At 56.7% G+C, this 24,233-nt stretch overlaps 1 protein-coding gene across 2 annotated transcripts; it reads left to right on the top strand.

Moving 5' to 3' along the window:
• The first annotated feature begins 3,803 nt into the window (after nucleotides 1-3,803).
• On the top strand, nucleotides 3,804-23,003 carry TGIF2 (TGFB induced factor homeobox 2). Of its 2 annotated transcripts, none has more exons than XM_056121491.1 (3): nucleotides 3,804-3,855; nucleotides 7,673-7,896; nucleotides 21,999-23,003. In XM_056121491.1, exons 2-3 carry the CDS (start codon nucleotides 7,705-7,707, stop codon nucleotides 22,521-22,523), a joined length of 717 nt encoding a protein of 238 aa, XP_055977466.1. In that variant the 5' UTR covers nucleotides 3,804-3,855; nucleotides 7,673-7,704; the 3' UTR covers nucleotides 22,524-23,003. The 2 variants fall into 2 exon arrangements, with proteins under 2 accessions (XP_055977466.1, XP_055977467.1); XM_056121492.1 differs by lacking the exon at nucleotides 3,804-3,855 and adding an exon at nucleotides 4,517-4,640.
• The last annotated feature ends 1,230 nt before the right edge of the window (nucleotides 23,004-24,233 follow it).

Here is a 24,233-nt window from a genome sequence, read left to right as displayed (position 1 = left end):
ATTCGGGAGGCCCGGGTTGTGTCCAGGAGTGACCCTCACAGCACCCCCAGATGTGGCCCCCAAACCAAAATAAATAAAAGAACTGAGTGAGTAGATACCCAACTGCCAGGGGTAAGCGAAACAATTTGTGGTTAACTGACAAGATAATATATCCTTCGCTTCTTTTTTATTTTCCGTTTTTTTCAGCCACACCCAGCTGTGTTCCAGTCTTACTCCGGGCTCTGTGCTCAGGGATCACGCCTGGTGGGCTTTAGGGGGACCAAGTGGGGTGCTGGAGATCGAACCCTGTTTGACGATGTGCATAGCCAAGTGTCCTGCCTGCTATACTACCTCTCCGACCCAAGATACTAGGTAGTTTTAAAGAAGGAAGGTGCGGGCCAGAGAGAGAACAGGAGGTAAGGTGCTGCTTCCCTTGCGTGTGGCCCCCGGACCATATATATGGTCTCCAGAACACTGCCAGGCGTGGGCCATCGAGCTGGTGCGAGGGGCTGGAGTGCAGACACTGCATGCAAGAGGCAAACACCAGCATCCCAGAGTCCCCTGAGATCCCATCCAGGAGTAGCCCCTGAGTACTGCCTCGAGGAGCTTAAGTAAGTACTCACTGAGCCAGGCCCTGGCTAGGCTCTCCTCTGCCCCAAGCGCCCCTCTGCTGATGGAACCAGAAACTAGCCAACCTCAGGCCCACTCCCGGGGCACACGCGTCCCTCGCCCCGTATTAGCATGGGGCTTTTCTCTTTTGAATGTGCAAGCAGATTTACAAGACATTTGTTTGCACCTTACATGACCAAATCACAAGAATCATGCACCTTAGCAAGGCACCCCATCCTCAGGAGGAAACCCGATGAAACTCACGATAGGGTGTTTCCTGTTTGGGGGCAGGAAGGGTTTTTCTGTATTCCGACCTGAGGGGCCTTCAGTTCCTTTTCCTACAGGGGCCTCCCAGAGGCTACGGGTGGGGCTTGGCTCCGATGCCCCCCCTTCCCTTCCTAGTCCTTATCAGGCAAGTCCAGTCTTCTCTCAGGGACCCAAGATTTTCACATACCCAGAAAGAGGGGCAGGGAGTAAAAGTGGGTGAGCAGAAGATGACAATAAGGGGGTCGAAGAGAGAAAACTTGGGTTAAGACGCTTGCCTTGCAGCATCCTGTTTCAGTCCCTGGCACCACAAATGGTCCCCTCTACATTTTCAGGAGTGACCTCTGAGCACAGAACTGGGAGTAGCCCCTGAGCACTGCTGAGTGTGACCCCCTCCAACACACACACACACACACACACACACACACACACAAAGGAAAAAAGACAATTAAAAACTTCTCATGCGAGTTCTCATCAGACATATCCAAAGCCCTTCTAGTTGGGTCAGTGCAAACGACCGTGATAAATAAACCTCGCTCATCCCCCAAGTTCGGGGCACACTCTTACCTCATTATCACATCCTGATGTGCCCGGGCCCAAACTCAACTTAACCAATCAATCAGCTCCCGGTGAGGGGTATGCAGCTGTTTGCCATTTTCCACCAGAACAAACAGTGCTGCAAAAAACAGCCCTGCACAAGTATTTATCTTTGCACTGTGATCATTTCTTATGATAGATTATTCCTAGAAGTGGAATTACTGGCTTGGAGGACACACACACTAGCTGAAAAACTTTTAAGGTTTAATTCTCAAATCTTGAGACCAGAGAGATAGTACAGGGTTTACTGTACTTGCCCTGCAAGTGGCAAGCCTAGATTTAATCCCCAGCACCCCATGGGGTCCTCTGAGCCCTGCCAAAAGTGATCCCTGAGCTGGGAGTCAGGAGGAAGTCCTGAGCACTCCCAGTGTAGCCCCAAAACAAAGTTTAAACATACCTAAACAAAAATCTCAAACCTTAGGTATCGAGGCTTTCCTTAGTTGCTCTTCCATTTCCTCGCACATATTCTCCAGCATAAAAATCAGGAAGCTCAGGGGCTGGTGATTTTTGTGGGGAGGTGGCTGGTCTTCAGGCTCCCTGGTTGCATTCCCCACCTCCCCCACCTCCTCTCCAGACCTCTGTTCTGCCCGTCTTTGCCCATCCCTGCTCTGTAATCTTAGCCGCTGGATCTAGGCATATAAACTTTCTTACCCACAATTGCTCCAAACTCCCATTTTCTGGGAGAAGGCTGTGGACAGAGCTCTCATCCCCCAGGAAACTGTGTGGGAACCCCACACTGGGCTTGTTGCTTCACCTGTGAACTGAGGAGCAGAATGGCCAGCTAAGCTCTGAACGTTTGCAGGAGTCCTGGTGTACCCACACAGTCATTTATTTAATCAGCACTCTGGTTGGCTGAGGGTTTGTTAGGAGAATTGAGTTCGGTCCCAGAGTTCTCCATTGCTAAAGCTCAATTAAGACCAAAAGTCATGGGCCGGAGAGATAGTACAGGGGTTAAGGAGCTTGCCTGGGAGGCTGCCCAGTACAGAACCAGTAGCCTCAGAGCACCCCAGAGATCAGATCCTAAAACACACTCACACACATGCACACACACACAAAAGCACACACCCAAACTCATTTTCAAGGGCCAGGTAAGTAGCTAGTATAGAGCACTTGCCTTGTTTGAGTTTGGGTTCCATCCCAAACAATGGGATTTTTTTTTCTTTTTCAAACTTTTTTTTTTTTCTAGGCTGATTTACAAAGCCCTGGATTCCAGACATTTAGGATTAGACGAAGAAGCAAAGGCCCAGAAAAGGCCTTGCTCAGTTCTGGGTAGGCTGACTGCACAGGCCCAGGGGTTATCACCAGGGCCTTTTTAGAAGGCCATGCCAGAAGGGCAGGGAGTGAGCCGCGTGCAGCCTTTTTGGAAAGCCGCGGAAAGGCGCTTCTGAGAGTTGGGTACTGCGGGCAGAGGGAAGGAGCAGCCAAGCGTCCCAGGACCTGCCTTCAGAGGGTCCCACCATGGGGCCCGGCTAAGGTTCTGCTGCGCGGCCACCCGGGCCAGAGGACACGGGTTGACAAGAAGCAAGTCATGCACCCCTCGGCCGGAGTGCGTGTGTTGGGGGTGGGGTGTGTCAGGTGAACACCCCTAACCTGGTGTGTGTGTGTTGGGGGAGGGGGGGCACAAGCACAGCCGCAGCAGCGCCCCCCGCGGGTCAGGGCCAGCACATCATCAACATCCCGGGAAGGTGGGCGGTTCTGACCTCCTGGGGGCCCCCAGCCTAGGAGCCCCGGAGGCTGCTAGGCACTTTTGGGGGGTGGACAAGGGGCTCGGGCCTACCGGCGGGGGCGCCGCACCGAGTGGGGGGTGGGGTGGGGCTCGACCCCGGACTGGCCGGGCCTCAGTTGCCTCCGGGAGCGACGGGAACCAGCCACCCCGGCGCGGCCCCCCCACCACCCGAGTACGCGCGCGTCCCGGGGCGGGGCGGGGCGCGGGCCGGACCCCCGGGCCCCGCGCGCGCGCCGCACACAGTAGGCGCTCCGGAAGCGCGCTCGCCCAGGCGCACGGGCCACTTCCTGCCCCCCGACGCGGGGTTCCCACCGCGCCTCCGCCGGGGCCATGTGGCATTCCTGCGGGTGGGGCTGGGCGCAGGAAGAAGGTGCCCGCTCGGCGCCGCCCCTCGGGCGCGGTGGGCGGGGCGCAACCCCTCGCGGCCCCGGCCCGCCCCGCGGGGAGTGGGCGTCGCTCGCCGCGCTCCGCACAAAGTTTGTTTTCTCCCCGCGGGCCGGTGGGGGAGGAGAGGGGATCTGACGTCAGGCCGCGAGGTGCTTTCCAGCCGCGAGCTGTCAGGCCGGGTGTCAGGCCCGGCAGGTACGCGGCGCGCGCCCCCGGCCCCCCGGCCCCCACCCGCCCGCCGCCGCCGCCGCGTGGACGGAGCCGCCGCTCGGAGAGGAGCGGGGCCGAGAGAAGTCAGTGCGGGGCGCCGGGCCCAGGGGGCAGGGGGCGCGCGGACAACTCGGAAAGTTTCTCCGGCGGGGCGGGGGCGAGGGCGTGGGGGTCCCGGGCGCGGGGCGCGGGCCGCCGGCCGGCCGGGAAGTGTCCGGGGTGGGGGTGGGGGCCCGGCCGGGGGAGACCCCCGCCCCCCGTTCCCGGGCTCGGCCCCCGTCCCGGGCCGGGTGGGCGCGCGGGGGGCGGGTTTGTTTGGTTTCAAAAGTGCACGTTGCTAACCGCCGGCAGCCCCCACCCCCCCGGGCGGCCGAGGGGGCGGCGCGGAGTGACAGCTGCGGGCGGGGGCGGCGGCGGCGGCGGCGGCGGGGGCCCGGCCGGGGGTGGCCCGGGAGCCCGCGCGAGTTCCCCTCGCTTCGGAACAAAGGAAAGTCTGTGTGCGCGGCATCTGTCACTCCCGGGCGGGCCGCGGCCGCGGGGCGCGTGGGGCCGGCGGCGCCCGGAAAGTTTGGTGCGCGCCGGGACCCCCCGGGCCGGGCCGGGCCGGGCCGAGCGGGGCGGGCGGGCGGGGGGGGGCCGGGGCGCCGCGTCCCGGGCCGGGGGCGGCCAACATGGAGTCCGGGCGGGGGGGCGGCGCGGAGGTGGGAGCCCAGCCCCCTCCCCTCCCCCTCCGGGCCGAGTTCGGAGCACAAAGCCGAGCGCGCAGGCTCGGCCGGCCCCGCGCCCCGGAGACTCCGCCGGCCCCCAGCGGCGGGGGAGGGCGGTGGGAACCAAACTTTTTTTCCCCGCCCCGGGGACCGAGCGACACGTGAGTTTTTCTTTCTCTTCCCGAGCGCGCCCCCCCGCCTTCTCCCGCCCCGGCCAGGGGGTCGCGGGTGCGCCCGAGCGGTGGAGGGGGGCGGCCCGCGCTGCCACCGAGCCCCCCGCGCCCCGGGAGCCATGTGCTCGGGGTCGCCTGGCCCGCCGCGGCGGAGGCTGCGCGCTTTGTGCGGGCGCGCGGCCCCGGGGCTAGGGTCGGGGCCCGGACTTTGGGGCGGTGGGGGGGTTGTCAGAGAAGTGGGGGCCGCGGGCGGAGCGGAGGGGGAGGGGCGCCCGGGGGGGGCCGCGTCCCGAGCGCTGGCTCCGAACCCCGCGCTGCTGTGTGACGTCTGCGGAGACCGTGGGTGGGCTGGTTACCTGGGCTGCCCGGCGGGGGCGGTGCTGGGGTGGGTTTGTAGAGGAGCTGTGCTTTGTTATGGTGGGTGGGGGGTGGCCGTGGGGGCGATGCTGGGGCTGGCAGGGCCCGGAGGATGAGGCTCCAGTCGTCGCCTGGGGGCTGGCGGAGTGGCCGGGTGGGAGGGGGGTGTGTGTGTGTCCGGCGTGTAAGTGGGCAACCCCCTCCCCCCCTCCGGACTGGGCTCAGGGGCGGCCGGGGGACGCCGTGCGTGCGCTAAGAGGGGTCGTCCTCGCAGCCCCCACCCACCCCCGGGACCTCGCAGCCCGGGGTGGAGTTGGTGCCGGTCACGCAGACAGCCGGGTGCGCGCCTCGGCTGCACCCTGGAGCCCGCATCCCCGCCGCCGCCGCCGCCGCCGGTGCAGGGGAGAGGCACCTCGGGGCAGCCGCACCTCCAGGTGTCCCGGCTGGGAGGGGGCACCCTTCCCTCGAAAGCCTGGCCTCGCCAGCCCAGAGATCTGGGCTCGGGCCCAAGTCGAGGAAACGAGCCCTGGGAGATGCCAGAGACGGCCGGGCCAGCCTGCCGGGAGCTGCTCCGAAGCCGAGGAGGGAGGAGCTTGGGAGTCTGGCATCTGCCGGCCTGGAACTTGGGGTTTTAAGATGTAAATGTCTTTTGCGTGTGCGAACAAGAAGTTTGTCCTGGTGGTTTTTCTTTTTCTTTTTCTTTTTGCGTGGGGGATGAGCAGCTCAGTTGGGTTGTCTTAAGGGAAACCTCTTCCGTTTGACAGGTGGGGGTGGGGAGGAGACTCGCCCAGGGTCACACAGTTTAGGTTGACCAGGCTAGGCTATGATGGACGAGGGAGGAGGGTGTCTGAGAAACAGCTGGTGGGGACCACTGAGCCCTCTGCAGGGCCACCCAGAGGTGCTTGGTGAATGACAGATTTCTGTTGAACCACAGAGACTGGGTCTCGCGAGCGTCCTTGGGGGATTGTGCAGGCCGGGTCAGTCGGTAGCAGGTTTGCCTTGTGTGCAGTTGACCTGACTGGGATTCCCTGTGTCACATGCGGTTCCCCAAGCACTGCCAGGACCAATCCCGGAGCAGAGCCAGAAATAAGCCTTGAGCAGGGCGGGGTGCGATGCCCCCCCCCCAAAAAAAAAATCAGTAGTCCAATTGCGGGGAGGACTACAGGGAGAGACTATCTCTCCACACCCTACTTCTGGACCATATGTATCCTGGAGGAAGGATTTTTTTTTTTTTTTAGTATTAGCTGTAATGATAACTTAATTCACATATTCTACAACGTAACATTTCACACAACTCTGTAGGTAGGGGTTTTTGTATATTCAAAACGTGTAACCAATTTTAGGAGTGAGAGAGTGGGGTGGGGTGTGTGCAGAGGGCTGAACCCCAGGTCTCACATGTACAAGGAAGCACCACTGGGCTACATCCTCAGTTCCCACCCAGTATTAGTGTATTCTTGTTATCTGTACCACTTAGCTGTTTGACATCACCACCTCCACCTCCTCCTTGCTATTTCATAAAAATGGGATAGAATAATGTGCTTTCTTTCACTGGGCACAGAATTTTCAGGATTCATCCACAGGGATTGAAAGTTCATTTTTTTTTTTTTTTTTTTTGGTCCACATGCGGCTGCTCAGGGATCACTCCTGGCTCAGTCTCGGATCATTCCTGGCAGGCCTTGGGAACTGTCCGGGATTGAACCTTAGCTGGCTTCATGCAAGGCAAGTCCCCTACCTGCTGGAGTGCCGCTCTGACTCAGAATATCATTCCTTTTTATGGCCAGATAATGTCCACTCCATGGAGAGACCTTGTTTTCTCCTAGTTTTCTTCTACTTTGAGCCATTATGAACAGTGTTTCTATAAACATCTGTGTGAAAGGTGGTGTAGGTTTGCTTGTGTCTTCACTAGACTGCTAGGAATGAAATTTGCCAGGTCACATGGTAACACTGTTTAACGGCCATGGAACCTCCAGTGGCTTTCTTAATCTCCCTGGGCCTTGTTTGTTTAATCTCTAAAACTACGATAATAGTAGTATCTCCCTTACAAGAGCTTTGTGAGAATTAAAAGAGATGATAAATGGTAAAGTGCTCAGTACCTTAGTAATTATTGCTAGAGCTGTACTGCTTATTAATAAGCTGGCATCAGTATATTGGGGGGGAGGGGAGGGCACACCGGAAGGGCTAAGATCTGCTCCTGGCTTGTGCTCTGAGAACCCGGCGGTGCGGGGCTTGAACCTGAGGCTCTGGCGTGCACTTCAGCCCTCTGCTCTATCTTAGGGCCTGAGGAGTCCTCTGTTGGCTCCATGAAATGGAGGCTTTGTTTTATTTTGGTACCACACCCAGTGGTGGTCAGGGGTCATTCCTGGCTCTGCAACCAGGAATTACTCCTGGCTGTGCTCAGGGGACACTGTGGGATGCTGGGGATCAAACCGGGGTTGGCTGCACGAGAGGCAAGCGCCCGACCTGCTGTACTATTGCTCCGGCCCCAAAATGGAGGCATTTTGGACTTATTCCTTCGAGCTTGTCCAGACAGACGCTCTGGGTCATGATTGCCCCCACTGGCGTGTCCTAGTCTCTGGGATGGTGTTGGTGTAGAGAGGAGGAGGAGGGTGAGAGGGGATGAGCACAGGGTAATCACTGCCCCTCCCTTTTTGTCCCTCTCCCAGGGTTGCCCGGCCCAGCGTAGCCTGCAGACACCATGTCGGACAGTGACCTGGGCGAGGACGAGGGTCTCCTCTCCCTGGCCGGCAAGAGGAAGCGCAGGGGGAACCTGCCCAAGGAGTCGGTGAAGATCCTGCGGGACTGGCTGTATCTGCACCGCTATAATGCCTACCCCTCGGAGCAGGAGAAGCTGAGCCTCTCGGGACAGACCAACCTGTCCGTGCTGCAGGTAAGCCAGGCCTCACAGGAAGACGCTCCAGCCTGCTGTGCTGCCTCGGGCCAGCGCCTTTCTGGACCTCGCTTTCTTCTTGGGACAGAGGAGAGCACTGAGCACTCCTGAAGCACCCGGATTCTGGGGATGGAGAAGGATACAGAATGTTACTGGCGTCTAGGTATTGAGGGACCAGAATTCGGCCTCTGGCCCCCAGAGCGTTGTCTGGGTGACCTCTTGGTTGTAGGGTTAGCCGATTATAGGCAGGTGGTTAAAAACCGCGAGAACTGTGAGGTGTGCCTTGCACACAGCCAACCCATGTTCAGTCCATCCTCCCCACACACCCCAGCATCCCATATGTCCCCCGGGCACCGCCAAGTATAGTTCTTGAGCTCAGAGCCAGGAGTAACCTCTGAGCATCACCGGGTGTGACCAAAAACAAAAAAAAACCCAAAATAAACAAAAAACCCAGTTGGGATTCTTATTGGAAAAAGGCAGAAGTCCAGGTTCTGCTTTAAAACCTAGTCGTCCTCCCTCCTAGAGCTTTGGGCCTGCTCTGGGAAATGGGGGTTAGAATTGCCCTCCTCTTTTTGGGAAAAATAGATGAGCAGTAGAGGTGAAAGTGCTTGGTAAGCCATACACAGGGACACTCGGAAGATGGTCCTTTGCAGACGAAAGTAAGGCAACCCAGGGCCCATCCCTGGCGCCACGTAAGGTCCCCTGAGAACTGCCAGGTAGGACCAGAAACCAAAGTCATCCTTTCGGTGTGTGACGTGTGGGCTGAGGTGGGTGGCTTGCCCAGCCGTTTCTGGTCAGCTGCCAGCAAGGGCTGGGGGAAAAAATGCTACAGGGCTGGGGATTGCCTGGGGCTGTGGCCTGGGGTGCTGAGGGGTCACCCTGAGGTTGGCTGCACCTAAGCAGAGCACGCACTTAGCCCCTCCTGCTCTCTGGTCCCTCAGAGGATCACCCCGTACCCCACACTTGGATAGTTATTTATTTACTTATTTTGCTTTTGGTCCATACCCAGAGATGTCAGGGTTTACTTCCCGCTTCGCACTCAAGGGTCACTCCTGGCAGTGCTTGGCGGGGGAGGGGGGCGGGCAGCAAATGGGATGTTGAAGATAGAATGGGGGGGGTCAGCCCTGCACAGGACAAGTGCCTTAGCTGCTGTCGTGTCCATCCAGCCCCGTTGCCTTCTCCACTCTGTCAGAGTGCCAGGCATCCATCCCCTCCTCTGAGCCTCCCGTTTCTCACCGACCTGTGTTGGTTTGGATGGTGCCGAGCGGTGTCCCCTGAACTCACGTTGCCTCACTTCCCTTCTGGCGCCCAGTTTCCAGGGAGTGAGAGGCAGGCCCTCTGGCGAGCACTAGAGACCACTTCCCTGTTCCACCGGCACCCACTGCTCCCTCTCGTCCCATTCCCCCCACCTCCTCAGCCCACGGCTAGCCTTCACCGTGCGTGTCCGTGCTCAGCCTCCGGTGAGTACCGGACCCTTGGGTCTTCTGTGACCTCTCTGAGGTAGCGCCCTGACTCGGATCCCACCTTCTCCGCAGAGAAGCCTGGTCATTGGCCAAGCCTGCCTCTTCTCTGGGCCTCCTCTTCCTGCTCTGAGAGAAGGGTCTGGGTCTTCCTAGTGTCTGGGAGGGACTGCGGAGGAGACACACTCAGCCTTGCCGTGGGGCACAGAGTGGCTCCGTCCGCTCCCCTCTTCCTCTCCATCTCTCCCCATGCAGGTACTTACACTGATGTCACCAAGGGCGCCCAGCACCCCTCCGTGCCCTGCTGCTCTGGGGGGCCCCCAGGAAGTAGATTAGACATTCCTCCCCTGAGGAGTGTTTGGTTTTGGGGGGAGGGGGTGGCAAGGAAGACCTGGCCACAGACCTTTGCAAAATGGGGTCCTGATCCTGGCAGGGAGGGCCGCGTGGGGTGGCCTGGAACCTTATGGGGGTGGGGGGGGGGGTCGTTGGAATTCACAGGCTCAAAGGCTGGAGTCTGAGAACCGGTTTTCTGCCTTCAGCTTTGTTCCTCAGACTCCTCTCTTAAACACAAAAGGGCAGTTTGGATTGTATCCCATCATCAGGAATCGCTCTGCCCTCGGGACAGTCTGACTCCTTACTAACACTCCCCCCTCCCCCTCATCATCTCTGCTCTTTCTGTCCCTGGGATCCTTGACCTATCGCTGTGTTTCTGAGTGACCTTCCTGAACTTGGCTGCGTTTTTCTTCTGAATGCGTTCTCGGGTTCTCGGAGGCGTTTGCAGCCCCTGTTGAAGCCACAGTGTCTTCTCGGACCTTTGCTGGAATTGCTTTTTCTCGGGGAACCTTTCTCTTAACAACCGCTAGAACAGCTTTGTGTTTTCATTGTTTGCAGTGCCTGGGATCAGACTCGGGGCCTCAAGCTATTCGGAGGGTGCAGCCTACTCAGCCCCCTCCCTGAACCCGCCTCCTTTACTTACTTATTATTGGGGTCTTAGGGCCCAGCGGGGCAGTGCTTGGAAAGTGTTCCTGGAAGCGACCCCTGGATGTGTGTGGGGGGACCATTTGTGATGCTAGGGATTCAGACCTGAGTCGGCAAGATGCAAAGCAAGCACTTGGACCCCTGAACCCCTGAGCCATCTCTGCCCTGTTTTATTTTTGTACTTCGAAAATTTTATTATTGTTAATTTGGTTTTGGGGTTACAAGTTAATTTGGTTTTTGAGTTACTATGCTCAGGTGTTACTCCCTGCTCTGCCTAGGGATCACCCCTGGCAGTGTTTGGGGGGACCATAGGCAGTGCCAGGGCAGGGTCAGGCATGTGCAAGGCAAAGGCTATTGCCTTTTTTGTTGGGCTGGGGTGGGGGGAGAGTGTCACACCTGGCAATGCCCAGGGGTTGCTCCTGGCAGTGCTTGGGGGAACCATATGAGATGCCCGGGATGAAGCCGGGTCAGCCGCATGCAGGGCAAGTGCCCCCTTGTTAGACTATCTCTCCAGCCCTCGCAAGTGCCTCTTAAGCCCAGAACTATCCAGACTCTGTGTTTATTTATCTTTATTCTGTTTTATTATTTATTTATTTTTGGTTTGGGGCTGTACCCAGCAGTACTCAGGGCATCTCCTTGCTCTGTACTCAGGAGTCAGTGCTGGTGGTGCTCAGGGGACCCTTTGCGGTGCCGGGGAATCAGCCACATGAAAAGGAAGCACCTTACCCCCTTGTTCTCTCTGCAGCTTCCCCAATGCCTTTTTATTTTTTCTCTTTTTGCTTTTTTTTTGGGTTACACCCGGCAATGCACAGGGATTACTCCTGGTTATGCACTCAGGAATTACCCCTGGCGGTGCTCAGGGGACCATATGGGATGCTGGGAATCGAACCTGGGTCGGCTGCGTGTAAAGCAAACGCCATTCCCGCTGTGCTGTTGCTCCAGCCCCTCCCCCAGTACCTTTTAAAGAAGACGTTTTATGCCCAGGATGGCCCTAGGTTTACTTCTGTAAGGACTTTCTTGTTTTTGATGCTTTAGACCAGACCTGGCAGTGCTCAGAGCTTAACATCTGGCTCTGTGCTCAGGGATCACTCTTGGCGGGACTCAGGGCCAAGGAGTGAACCCAGGTCCCTGTGTGCCAAGTAAGTTCCCTGCCTGCTGTGCTGTCTATCAACCCCAAGATTTTTGTTTGTTTTTACTCCCAAGTGGTCAGGGGTCACTACTGACCGTGCTCAGGGACCCACATGGGGTACCAGGGATGGACCCCCTTCATCAGCTGGGTGCTAAGCAAACGCCTTACCCACTTTGCTATCTCTCCAGCCGCCCAAGACTTTGGCCAGGATGCCCTGAGTTCAGCCCTGGGCGCCACACTGCATCACTGGAGCTATGGAGTGTGACTGGTGACTCCTGGTCACCACAGAGTGCCCCCGCCACAATCTTTCTGTTTGTCTTTTGACCATTGAGGGCTCCTTCCAGTTCTGTGCTTGGTGGCTGCTCTGATGGTACCTGGAAGGGGTCCTGGTGGCTCTGGGGATCAAATCTGGTCTCCCCACATCTCCAGCCTCTTCCCTCAGTTAAAAAAAATTTGTTGGGGGGCCAGAGAGATAGTAGAGGAAGGGCACTTGCCTTATATGCAGTGGACCCAGGTTCAGTCCCTGGTACCATAAAGTCTTCTGAGCGCTGCCAGGGATGATGCCTGAGCACAGAGCCAGGAGTCAGCCCTGAGCACTGCCCAGTATGGATGAAGAAAACAAAAAAGAAAAGTTGTTTCATGGCCCACTCTCCAACTCTCCAGACACAATTATTGAGTCATTTTTATTGCCGTGTCACTTAAGAACGAGCAGACATAAAACCGCGTACAAAAAGTACAGTAAGTGCTTTTGGCCTCTTATGGAAGCTCTAAAATAACTAAACAATGGGCTGAGTGCTTGCTTTGCCTTCTGGAAGCCTGGGTTGAATCCCCAGCACCACACGGGCCTCAAGCACCGCCAGGTGTGGCCGGTTGGTAACAGTGTTTAACGGGCAGCTTGCCAAGGTAAACATCGGTCGCCTTCCGTGGTTCCCGCCTACGGCATCACAAGAGGCTGCGGTGCTGTGGGTCGGACAGAGGAACTGCCTTGGCTAGGAAGGCCCGAATCAGATAACGGAAGCACGGAGCCCAAGCATTCTTGTGGCTGACCAGTGGGCCCTAGGACAACACGGTGAGATCTGCGGGTCCACTTGGGGAAGCTGAGGTCTGGAGCAGGAGTGGGCTGGACGGACACTGGCGGGGAAGGGGCCGCCGGTGGGAGGTGTGCTGAAGGGCTCTCTGGGCGAAAATGCCGACGCCTGGACGCAGTTAGGTGCTCCCGGATCCCAGGACCTCGCAAAGCCGAGTAGAGAGTACTGAAGAGGGAAGGGCAGAGAGTGAGAACAGGTAAAACCATGCTGAGCTGGGAAGCAGGGGGACCCTCTGACGGGTGAGCCCCAAACCGTCCCAACCTTGTACCCGTGCTCGGAGGTCTCATGGGCACCTCGGGTTCTTGATTCAGGGTCGGTTCTTCATCTCATTTCCGGGCCACGGGTGCTCGGAGATCACTCCCGGCAGAGCTTGGGACCACCTGGGATGCCAGGGGTTGAACCTGGGTCAGATGCGTGCTGGGTGAGGGCTCTACCTACCCGCTGTATGTAGTATTGCTCTGGCTTGATTGGTAGCTTATTTATTTATTTATCTATTTGCAGGGGGTGGGGGTGGGGGCACACTCATCAATGCTCAGGGCTTACTCCTGGCTCTGCACTCAGGAGTTACTCTTGGAGGTGCCTGGGGGACGCTCAGGGCTGCAAGGCCGGAAGAGTGAGGCTCTGCCTCTGTGTCACCTCTCCAGCCCCCGAGTCCGCAGCTGCTTTAAGCTGTCCCTTCTCTTCTCGGGGGCTTCCTCTGGTAGCCCTTTCTCCCTTCCATGGGTTCGGTTCCTAGGGGATGACTGCTCCATTCCTGCCCTGGTTCTAGCTCTCACTAGTCTTCTTGTCACCACCCAACTTCAGCCAGCCCCTTCAGCAGGGGTACAGCAGTGTCACCCTGCCACTACAGAGCACACCCGCAGGAGTTGGCCCATGGCCTCTGGGAGACCTGAGGGCCACTTCACCATCCCTGGCTGAGAAACTGTTCCCCCTCCCCCCTTACAACCCCCCCTCCCCCAGCTTGTTGGACCGGAAGATGCTCCAGGAGCTTGCTTGGCCCCATGACTCGGCCAGCAGGTGTGCCCCACCCCCACCCTGTATCCCCTGACCCTCTTCCGCCCCCCCCCAAAATGAGAACTTTAGAGGCTTAGTCTTATCAGTTATATCCAAATGTTTAGCTCAGTACGTGTTCATTAAATAACAAAAAAATTAGGTGTTGGAAAAAACCATCCTGAGACCCAAGCTGGAAAAAAAAGTTGACTTAAACCCTCGAAGGCAGCTCTTTTCCCAGTACTTAACTTTTCTAGTATTTTCTTTAAAAAAAAAAAGTTTGGGCCACACCCAGCAGTGCTTGGGGGGTTGCTCCTGCCCGGGACAGACCCTGTGGTGATCGGGACCCAGGCTCCTACATGCAGAAGCATGTGCTCAGCCTGTCGAGCCCTGCCCCTGGCCCCACATTTCATTTTGTAATTAGTAACTTTTGCGAAGATCCTCAGGAAAGAACGTCCTAAGGCACCCCTGGTGCCAATCACCTGACTTAAACAAGCAGCTTAAAGATCACCGATTTCTGCGGCCTTGTTTTCCCTCTCCTTGGGGACATCCTTTTGATTGTCTCCTTTGACCAACGGTGAAGTGATCTCATTAGCAAGTCAATGAGTCATTTAACTAACTGGTTTGCTGGTGCTTGCCTGGGGCTAGACAGTTGGAAGAAGGGTAAGACCAAAAGAAGAAAGAAAAAAAAGGCTTTTGTGCAGGATTTTTGCAGGTCCCTGTGCTTGTAAACTGACTTGACTTTGCTCCTGTGGGCTAAGCAGCTTGTTGGTGGCGGGAGAGGTCGGGTCTGTCCCTTGGCTCGGTGACAGCATTGTGGGGTGTGCTGTAAACGCTGCAGCCTCTGAGCTGGAGTGGGGAGGATTCCCTGCGGTCCAGGTGGTACCAGGAAGGACTCACCTCTGGAAGCATTTGGTTCTCTTGTTTTGGGGCCTGCCCCGTGGGGGCTGAGGGCTGACTCCTGGCTCTGCACTCAGGTCACCCCGGGCGGGCTCTAGGACCCTATGGGATTCTAGGACCCAGGCCTCCGGATGCAAGGCAAGTGCCCTACCCGCTGGCCTTCACAATCACACTTCAGTGAAGTCCTGACAGACTGGAAGGGAGGGGGCGGGAGGGGGCGTGCTGGCCGGCCTCTGGTGTGGGGGGCACGAGGCAAGAGGGGGCCCCCGAGCGGCTGGGCAGCCTGCCTTCCTGGGGCCTGGCCACCTTTGGGGGCTGCTCTCCTGTCTTCCTACCGACCACTGTCTTCCCACCCCAGGCTGTGAACTGTTCCCACCCCCACCCTCTGTTGTTTTGTGATGTTGTATGAATTCTTTTGCCTAATTAAAGGGCTTGGTTAACCAGGACAGGCTAACCTGTTGGATTCTAAGTAGGGGCCACATTAGTCTTGAGTTACTGCTTTTGTGATTTTGGGGGGGTGGGGTTTTTTGTTATTTGGGTTTTTTTTCCCCCACATCCAGCAGTTCTCAGGGACAACTCTCAGCTCTGTGCTTGGCTGTTGCTCCAGTTGGTGCTGTAGGGGAACCCTATGGTTCTGAAGGTTGAACTGAACTGACATCAGCTGCATACAGGGCAAGTGCCCATCCCCCACCCCACTCCCGGGCCCTCCTCCAGTGCTAGAGAGTATTTTAAAATCCAGCTGGATTGCTAGTACAATGGATAGGGCATTTGCCTTGCATGCAGCTGACTGGGCTCAATCCCTGGCACTCCCCAGCCCCATCCAACCAGGAATGATCCCTGATTTCAGAGTCAGGAGTAAGCCCTGAGCACTGCAGGGTGAGGCCCCCCAAACTAAAAAAAAAACAAAAATCAAAACAAATAAAACCCACATACCTGACTGTCCCACACTTCCACTGGATCTAATAAGGCAGATGAGAAGTAACCATCTGTTTATTTCTGTGGTGGTGGGGATTGAACCCAGAACATTATCCATCCACTGAGTTACATTCCTGGCCCTGTGTTTTTCCTGATTCAAATCCGGACAGTTGCTTTTTTTTTATTTTAAAAATTTTTTTGGCGTTTTGGGTCACACCCAGCGATGCTCAGGAGTTATTCCTGTCTCTGTACTCAAAATTACTCCTGGTAGTGCTCGGAGGACCAAATGGATGCCAGGGATTGAACCCAGGTTGGCTGCATGCAAGGCAGACGCCCTATCTGCTGGATTATCACTTTGTACCCCAACCAATTGCTTTTTTTTTGTTTGCTTTTGGGGGTCATACCCGGCAATGCACAGGGGTTACTCCTGGCTCATGCACTCAAGAATTATTCCTGGCGGTGCTCAGGGTACCATACGGGAAGCTGGGAATCGAACCTAGGTCGGCCACGTGCAAGGTAAATGCCCTACACGCTGTGCTATTCACTCCAGCGTGCCCCTCCCCCCCAGCCTATTGCTTTTAAAGGCACCTGGATGGATCCAGGTGGTCCCACACAGACTGGTGTTTTGGAAAGCACCCTCAATCCTTCAGTTCTTGTCCTCCTTTTGCTTGGCAAGAAGTGACAGTTAAAGGTCCTGTGTCTCCTTCAGACGCTCCCTGTTGCAGAAGGTGACCTTCCTCTGTCCTGGTGCCTTTCCCTTTGACAATCATTCCTCTTGTGTCCTTCAGCCCAGCTACTGATACAGACAAAGCCAAAAAATGGCCACAGAAGCAGCTTGCAGCTGGGGCGCTCTTTCTCGGTAGACGGGCTTTCAGATCGACAGCTTCTGTTTCACCGTGTCCATTGGAGAGGTCGCTTTGTCATTCTGACCATTTCCCTCAAGGACCTTGCGGGGGGGTGAGGGGGGCGGGCAGCCACATTTGTTTTTCCTGACTTTATCCTGGCTTAGGCAGCTGGCATAGCTATAGAAAAAAGTCCCGGGGCTGGTGGGATAGTACAATGGGTAGGCATGCAGCCAACCCAGGTTCGATCCCCGACATCCCATATGGTCCCCCAAGCTGCTTGTCAGGAATAATTCCTGAGTGCAGAGCCAGAAGTAACCCCTGAGCATTGCTGGGTGTGGTCACCAAACTAAAGTTCTGCAGAAAAGGTCCCTAGCCTGTCCCTACAGCTGACACCGATGGTGCTCCCAGGCCTCCTGCCCTGCCTGGCCCCCTCCAGCTAGGAGTTTCTTTTGGATGAGACAGAACAAGACAGTGAGCTGCCAGGTTTGCTGCACACCAGCCAGAGTTGAGGGGGTGAAGGGGGAGTTTGGAGTTTGTGCTGTTGTCTCAGAATTGCCAGCCAAAAGGGGAGGTGCAGCGAGGGGCAAGGTACTCACACACATGCTGCCAAAATGCTCTGGTCCCGCCTTTGGTACAGGTGTTCTGATGGTGCCCCTCGTGTTTGGGGGAGAGGGTGAGGGCAGGGCCCCCGACAGCCCCCAGGTCACCTGAAAAAGCAGCAGTGTGGACGGCTGGAAGCCGCTCAGCACAGAGGCCTCTGGCTGCCTCTGCTCGGCCTTTCTCTGGGAGGTCGAGTTGGTCTGGCTCAGCTCCCAGCCTTTGTACTTGTGACCTTGAGCGAGTTCCTCACCTCGCTGAGTTTCAGCAGCAGTTCAGAGCATCTCAGAACTGGCTGTATAGACTGGACGCGAAAATGAATAATCCATGGGAAACGCTCGCGACAACCCTGAGGGCCCGAGAGTTGGCTCAGTGGCCAAGCACATGCTTTGCATTCAGGGGGCCGCCACCCCTGCTGAGACCCAGCCAAGCAGAGGGAGAACAGAACTGAGGTCATGGGTTTGAATCCAGCTGCTGCCGCTAGTGGGAGTATGGCTCTAACACGCTCTTCCTGCCCTCCATTTGTCTGCTGGCCTTTCGGGGGCTTGTCCTGCCTTCTGGGCTTGTCTGCAGACTGGACATGAAGCGTTTGGGGTGGGTGGCAGGGCACCTGGCATCTGCGGGCTCGGCTGGTTTCCTGTTTCCTTCCTGGGTCACCCCACTTGGCCTTCCCTCTCCTTGGGGCTCCCCTTAGGCCTGTGTTTGCCTGCTGTTGGCATGTGCGCCACTGGATGGGAGGGACCCGAGCGGTAGAGACTCCAGATGAGCCTCAGGACGTGGCACCCATGCATGAGTGAATGAATGGATGGAGGGGGGGCCCCAAGAAAACTGGCTCTGTCCTGCCTAGGAGCTTTGCCGACCTGACGGGACCAGGGTGTAGTACGTGTGGGTCACCTGTGACATGAGTGCGGGGCAGCTCCATGCACTGGCGCCTGTCGTGTTGTTGACCGGCTGGGTAGAGGCAAACCATCTGGTCAGGGGGTTCGAAGGGCTCGCCTGGGCATACACCAAGAAGGCGACAGTGGGGAGACGCTAGTCCGAGGCTTGTCAAGTATCCCGCACATGTCCGAGGACTCCTAGGTATTGCCACAGCCCTTGGCTCCCAGCATCCCTGCAGTAGGGCGGGGGGGATTCCCCGCTTCTCCCTGTGGCCACTGCCACGGGTGCCGTTGGTATCTGTGGGGAAACAGCATAGACTGAGTGTGACGCCGAGACCAGGCCACTTTCAGGCCCATCAGCAGCTGCTGGTGTTGGTCAGGGGTTAGCCCCGCCTGGACCTGGCCGCAGCATGCCTTTTCTGGGACTCCCCTCGCTCAGCTTTCCCCAGTATCATTTCTTTTTTTTTCTTTTTGGGTCACACCCAGCAATGCTCAGGGGTTACTTCTGGCTTTGCACTCAGGAATTACTCCTGGCATTGCTTGGGGGACCATATGGGATACCAGGGATCGAACCCGGGTCGGCTGCGTGCAAGGCAAACACCCTACCCACTGTGCTATCGCTCCGGCCCCAGTATCATTTCTTTGATGGCCTTTAGGTCCAGGACCTCCCGGGAGGGCCTGCGTCCCGGCATCTCGCTTACCTGTGCGCTGCCCTTCCTTCCATTCCTGCCTGCTTTCTCTCAGGCCTTGACAGGTGCCCGTCCGCCCTCCACATGCATTGCCAGTCCCCACAACTAGATGGCCCCTCGGTGCCACCGAGCTGAGTGTCTGCAGGCCCGGCTCCGCGGGTTTAGGAAGCACTCCATCCCGAGATTGACCGAGGGCACGGAGCCTTCAAAGGGGAAGCCGAGAGCAAAGTGGGATTTGGTCTCTGAATAGACTCCGCTGGGCGCGGGTGCCCTGTAGGAGCTCCAGAGAGATTCTGAGAGATTGAGAGAGGCGTGTGGCCGAGGAGCTTGGGAATGCCCTTCAGCGGAGCTGGGGTCCCAGTGTTCACACTCAGTCCCAGCATACACGCCCCACTGCTGTGCTGTCTCCAGCTGAGCCTCAAGTACTTCTCTCAGGAACATGGGAGTTGGGGTGTGACGGGGACTGGTAGAAGGGGCAGTACCAGCGTCCACAAAGGCTCCTGGGGAGGTGCTGGGCCCCTCCCGGCACACACAGTTTCTGATGTTTCTCCCTCCCACCACTCCTGTGGCAGGGAAACGATCCGATGGCTTTTTCTCCTGGAGTGGCCACTCCGGGTGAGGACTAGAGGAAAATGAACTTGGACAAAAATGGTGGATGGCAAGGGCTGGAGGCTGGCTTAGGGGGCTGGTGCATTTGCCTTGTGTGCCAGAGGCCAGGCTCCATCTGGAGCACAGCCACGGCCCCCCAGGTACCGCCACAAGTGACACCCAGCACCAGTGAATGTAGCTCACGTTTATTATGGTTCTTTGGGTTTTGTTGGGGGCCACAGCCATGATGCTCAGAGGTTGCTTCTGGCTTCGTGCTCAGGAATTTCTCCTGGCAGTGCTCAGTGGGTCGAGCCCAGGTTGACCGCATGCAAGGCGAACGCCCTATGTGCTGTATTATCACTCCAGCCCTGGGTTTTATGTTTTTAAATTCTGTATTTGTGAACTTATGCCATCCATGCAGTTAAGAAACTTTTTTGGGGGGAGGGGGTCACACCCGGTGATGCACAGGGCTTACTCATGGCTAATGCACTCAGGAATTACTCCTGGCAGTACTCAGGGGACCATGTGGGATGCTGGGAATCGAACTTGGGTCAGCTGCGTGCAAGGCAAACGCCCTACCTGCTGTGCTATCTCTCCAGCCCCGCAGTTAAGAAACTTTTAATGCATAACTCTTGGAGGAGGCAGGCCGTGCAGTGCTCAGGGATGATTCTGGCTGTGCTTGGGCACCGAGTGATGCTATGAGGCTGGAGCCTGGCCTCCCGCATACGCAGAGCTCATGCTCTGGCCCTTTGAGCCATCTCGCTGGCTCTCTGCTCTGTGACTCACACAGTGCCCAAGTGAGTCATCTTGTCAAGTCTCCATGTCGGCAGGAGTGCGAGAACCGAGAGAGAGGGGATGTAAATAATTCTCCTTTCAGGTGGTTGAGATTGGTGCCGCCACAGCTAGGTTCCTGTTGCTGGTGAACTGTTCACACTTTTCCTGCATGGTTAAATACCTCCTGGTATCATTTATTCTTCGGCAGAGCCTGGCAAGCTCCCCGTGGTGTATTCGATATGCCAGAAACAGTAACATAAGTCTCACAATGGAGACGTTACTGGTGCCTGCTTGAGCAAATCAATGACCAATGGGAGGACAGTGCTACAGTGCTATCGTTTATTCTTGTATGAAGAAGGGATAGTCGGCCCCCCATCAGCCATGCTGAAAGATGAATTTGAATCCACTTCCTCTGCACTGGCCCTAACTGATGAATCTTCCGTCAGCCAACACTTGGAGGAGTGGGCACACTTCAGGTGAAGAAGTCATTCAGAAAAAGAAGAAATGTGATGTGCAGAAGGGTGTGCACTGAAAATAACATGTGCCAAGAATCATCCCTTTTGCTGTCCTAGTGGGAGAAAAAATATAAAAAAATATAAGCACAGGGCCTGAGCGAGGTCTGCTGAGAAACCTCACATACAGAGGATGAGAAGGTTTTCGGTAAAACTCCTTGCAATGCTCTAAAGACCTTTGGTCCTTTCAAGGGCTATGTGAGGCTAACCCGCTGTCCCAGCAGCGTCTAGGTTGTAGGAAACGTGACGGTTCCCCAGAGTGGGTAAGTCACCCCACGGAGAGGCTTGATGAGAGGGCCCTAAGTTGGGAGACTGTATTATCAGAGTCCAGACTGGCACAAGGCAGCATGCGTAGGTATAGACTGGCTTTACGGCGCAGCGCTCAACAGCGAGAAATTTCGTGCCTCGTGCGCACGGGGCTGAAAATGGGACTAAACAGTCTCCCCGACAGGAATGGGGTTAAGGTTAATGACCACTTTCTCAGCAGCATGGAAGAAAAAGACTTGAAGATGTGGGTTGAGTTCACATTAAAGCAAACCCTGGTTGTTCCTAGAAACAGTAATTTGGGGGCTGGAGAGATAGCGAGTAGGGCGTTTCCCTTGCATGCGGCCAACCCGGGTTCGACCCCAGCATCCCATATGGTCCCTCAAGTATAGCCAGGAGTGATTCCTGAGTGCAGAGCCAGGAGTAACTCCTCAGCACCGCTGGGTGTGACCCAAAAAGAAAAAGAAAGGAAAGAAAGAAGAACTTTTCTTCCATCTCTCTGACCTGCAGCAAGGGCTATAGAAATTTAGGAGTAAATTACTCTGCATACTCCACCTCCCCCCCCCCCCCATCGCCCGTGTCCAGTTGGGCACCCAGTCCCGTTTCACAAATGGAGCAAATATTCGTCATCTTCTCGTGATTTTCCTGAATGTCACTTGAACGACTAACCTTTCTCCTTGCATCCATTTCGTTCTATGCTCTAAACATAGAAGGCTTCTGCTTTGTTTAAAACTCTCCCCTGGTTTTTCATCGGCCTGGAGTAAAGAACCGTAAGGAGAAAATTGTAGTTAGTCCTGTGCTCCCACTTTACAGGCCTTCTCGGGGCTCCTCATAGGCGCCACCAAGTTTTCAGTTCTTCTGAGTCGGAAACAAGGGCACATAGATGGACACATGCCTACCTACCTACCATAATCTGGGGTCATACAATCCAGACAGCTCAGCCCTGGAGCTGGTGAGAAGTCTGTCCCATCATGTCCGGGGCGCTGTGTTTCCCAACCCCGCCCTGAGTTCATTGCTCTTCCTCTTCCAGCCTCCCACTTAAAAAAATACATTTTTCCTCCCAGCACCAGGGACTGAACCAGGGCATCACACATGTAAGGCTGGTACCTGCACATGGCAGCCAAGCCATCTCCTCAGCCCCTAATTTGTGGGGGGGTTTTTTTGGTTGTTTGTTTGTTTTTGGGGGGAGGGAGGTCACACCTGGTGGTGCACAGAGGTTATTCCTGGCTCTGCACTCAGGAGTTACTCCTGGTGCTGCTAGGGGGATCATATGGGATGCTTGAACCTGGGTCGGCCGCGTGCAAGGCAAATGCCTTACCCTCTGTGCTATCGTTACAGCCCCACAGCCCCTAATTTCTACATTCATTCTTCACTGCCCCTGAGGGCTGGGATCACGTCTGTATGACCAGGTTGTGCAGCCTTGTCCTGGGCCTGGACAGAGTCGTTCCCCGAGGTTTTTGCTGGCGTGACTGACTGTTCTTTACGCTCATTCCAGATCTGTAACTGGTTCATCAACGCCCGGCGGCGGCTTCTCCCAGACATGCTCCGGAAGGACGGCAAAGACCCCAACCAGTTCACCATTTCCCGCCGCGGGGGAAAGGCCTCTGAGGCAGCCCTGTCCCGCGGCGGCAGCCCCTCCGTGCTGGCGCTGTCCGTGCCGGCCCCTGCCAACGTCCTGTCGCTGTCCGTGTGCTCCGTGCCGCTCCACTCGGGCCAGGGGGAGAAGCCGGCCGCTCCTTTCCCACCGGTGGAGCTGGAGCCCCCCAAGCCCCTGGCCGCCCCCAGCAGCACCCTCACCCTGCTGACCAGGGCTGATGCCGGGAGCCCCACCGGTGGACTCTTCAACACGCCGCCCCCCACCCCCCCGGAGCAGGACAAGGAGGACTTCAGCAGCTTCCAGCTGCTGGTGGAGGTGGCGCTGCAGCGGGCGGCCGAGATGGAGCTCCAGAAGCAGCAGGACCCGTCCAAGCTGCCCTTGCTGCACACGCCTCCCCCCTTAGTCTCGGAAAACCCCAAGTAGGCACCTGCCCGCTGGGGCGCTCGAGGCCTGAGCCAGTGTCCCGGGGTTCCACGCTGGCTCTCCCTTGCGCGGAGGGTTTTCTTTGGATCACTGCCGAACACTGGGGTCGCCTCCTCCGTCAGAGGTCTTCAGCAGGGAGACGGCAGCTGGTGGCACTGCCCTGTGATGAGGCACGCCCCCCCTCCCCGACCCCTCTCCCACCCAGCATTTCTCCAGGCTCCTCAGTGAGGGGACCAAGAGACGGGAGGCGGGCCGGGTGCTGCCGCCGCCGGTCCTCCAGAGATCCCAGGACATCTTCATGCCAACCTGCTTCCTGGGCGGGGCACAAGGAATCTGTCCTAGGTCCAGGCTGCCCCTGAGCCGGTGCTCACAGTGACATGTCATGCCGAGTCCAGAGAGTTCCCAAGTTCATTGGCGTGAACAAGAGAGAACCTTGGCGGACAGAACAGAACCGACTCCAGTTGAATGTTTAGGTTTTCACTAAACTTTTGAGTTGATTTGTCCTCTTGTGCTGTGGTTTGGATCAATGGGAGGCACGAGCCCAGGCGTGGGTCACGCGCGCGACGGGGGACGGAGTCCGACAGACTGGGGGCCATCCTCCACGGCCGCGGGCGGGCTCTGCTTGAGAAGGGAGGAATGTTTGTGTTTGGGGGACCAGCATATCTCCGCAAAATTCCAAATGGTTCTTTTATTGTTGGGTTTGGTTTACAAAAGAGGAGGAGGAAAAAAAAAAGACTTGTATGGGCTTTGGCTTTTCTGTATCAGACACAGAAGGGGGGAGCCAGAGCCAGGGAACGGGTCCAACAGAATCGGACCAAACCATCTAGGCACAGAGCAGAAAGGAGAAAACCAGTTTCCTTTTTTTCTTTATTTTTTATTTTTATTTTTTACTGTATTTGGGAGTAGGGGGAAAGTAAGCTAGACTTGAGGCAGTGGGTGTTGTTTTTGTTTTCTGTCTTCCCACCTCACCCCCGTTTTTTTTTTTTTTTTTTTTTTTTTTTTAAATTCTTGAACCCTTTACCCTGCAGCCTCTGCTTTCCTTAAGGAGCTTGGGTTAGTGGGGCCAGTAAGTCATGTGTTCCCAGCGGCTCCTGTTGGGAGAGGACAGAGCCACCTGCTGGCCAGAAGTCCCCTGTAGGCGACTCCAGTGATGGCTCTTCCCAGGATGCTGGCAGGAAACTGTTCTGGAGGAAGTGGACAGATTGCCTTCCCAGGAGGCTGGGGTCAGAAATCCGGTTTAAGGAGCAGCTTTCCTTCAAGCGGGGTTCGAGGCGCCTGCCTGGGCCTCATGGGAGAAGGTAGCAGTCGGTCTCCTTTCTTCCTTTGCTCTCCTTTTGGACAGCATTCCAGAGCAGTGCAGCCCATCTCTGTGTATCTTAAGAAACACTAATCCTAGGTTCTTATTAGCCAGATGTTTTTGTTCTGAATATCATTAGTGGGCCATCCAGAAGACAGGTCAGGAGTCCCCAGTTTCCGGGGCACTTGTGGGAGGGGAGTTCCTGGGCTTGGCTGCCTGGAGTGGCCTGGCCTTCGGGGATGACCCCCCACACACACACTTCTAGAGACTTGACCTCCCCAGAACTGTAGGAGTGGAGACTGCTTCAGGAGAGAGCTTTGCTCTCAGTGGCCAGGCCTGGTGGGCTCCTTGCTTCCCTCCGCCTCTTCCTCTTGTGCCTTCTTTTTGTGTGGCCCAGGGGGATCAGGGATCCT

This window comes from Sorex fumeus, unplaced genomic scaffold (assembly GCF_029834395.1).
Source record: "Sorex fumeus unplaced genomic scaffold, SorFum_2.1 ptg000044l, whole genome shotgun sequence".
NCBI classification, from domain to species: Eukaryota; Metazoa; Chordata; class Mammalia; order Eulipotyphla; family Soricidae; genus Sorex; species Sorex fumeus.
Note: the sequence above shows the minus strand (reverse complement) of the source record. Positions and strands in the feature narration are given on the sequence as shown.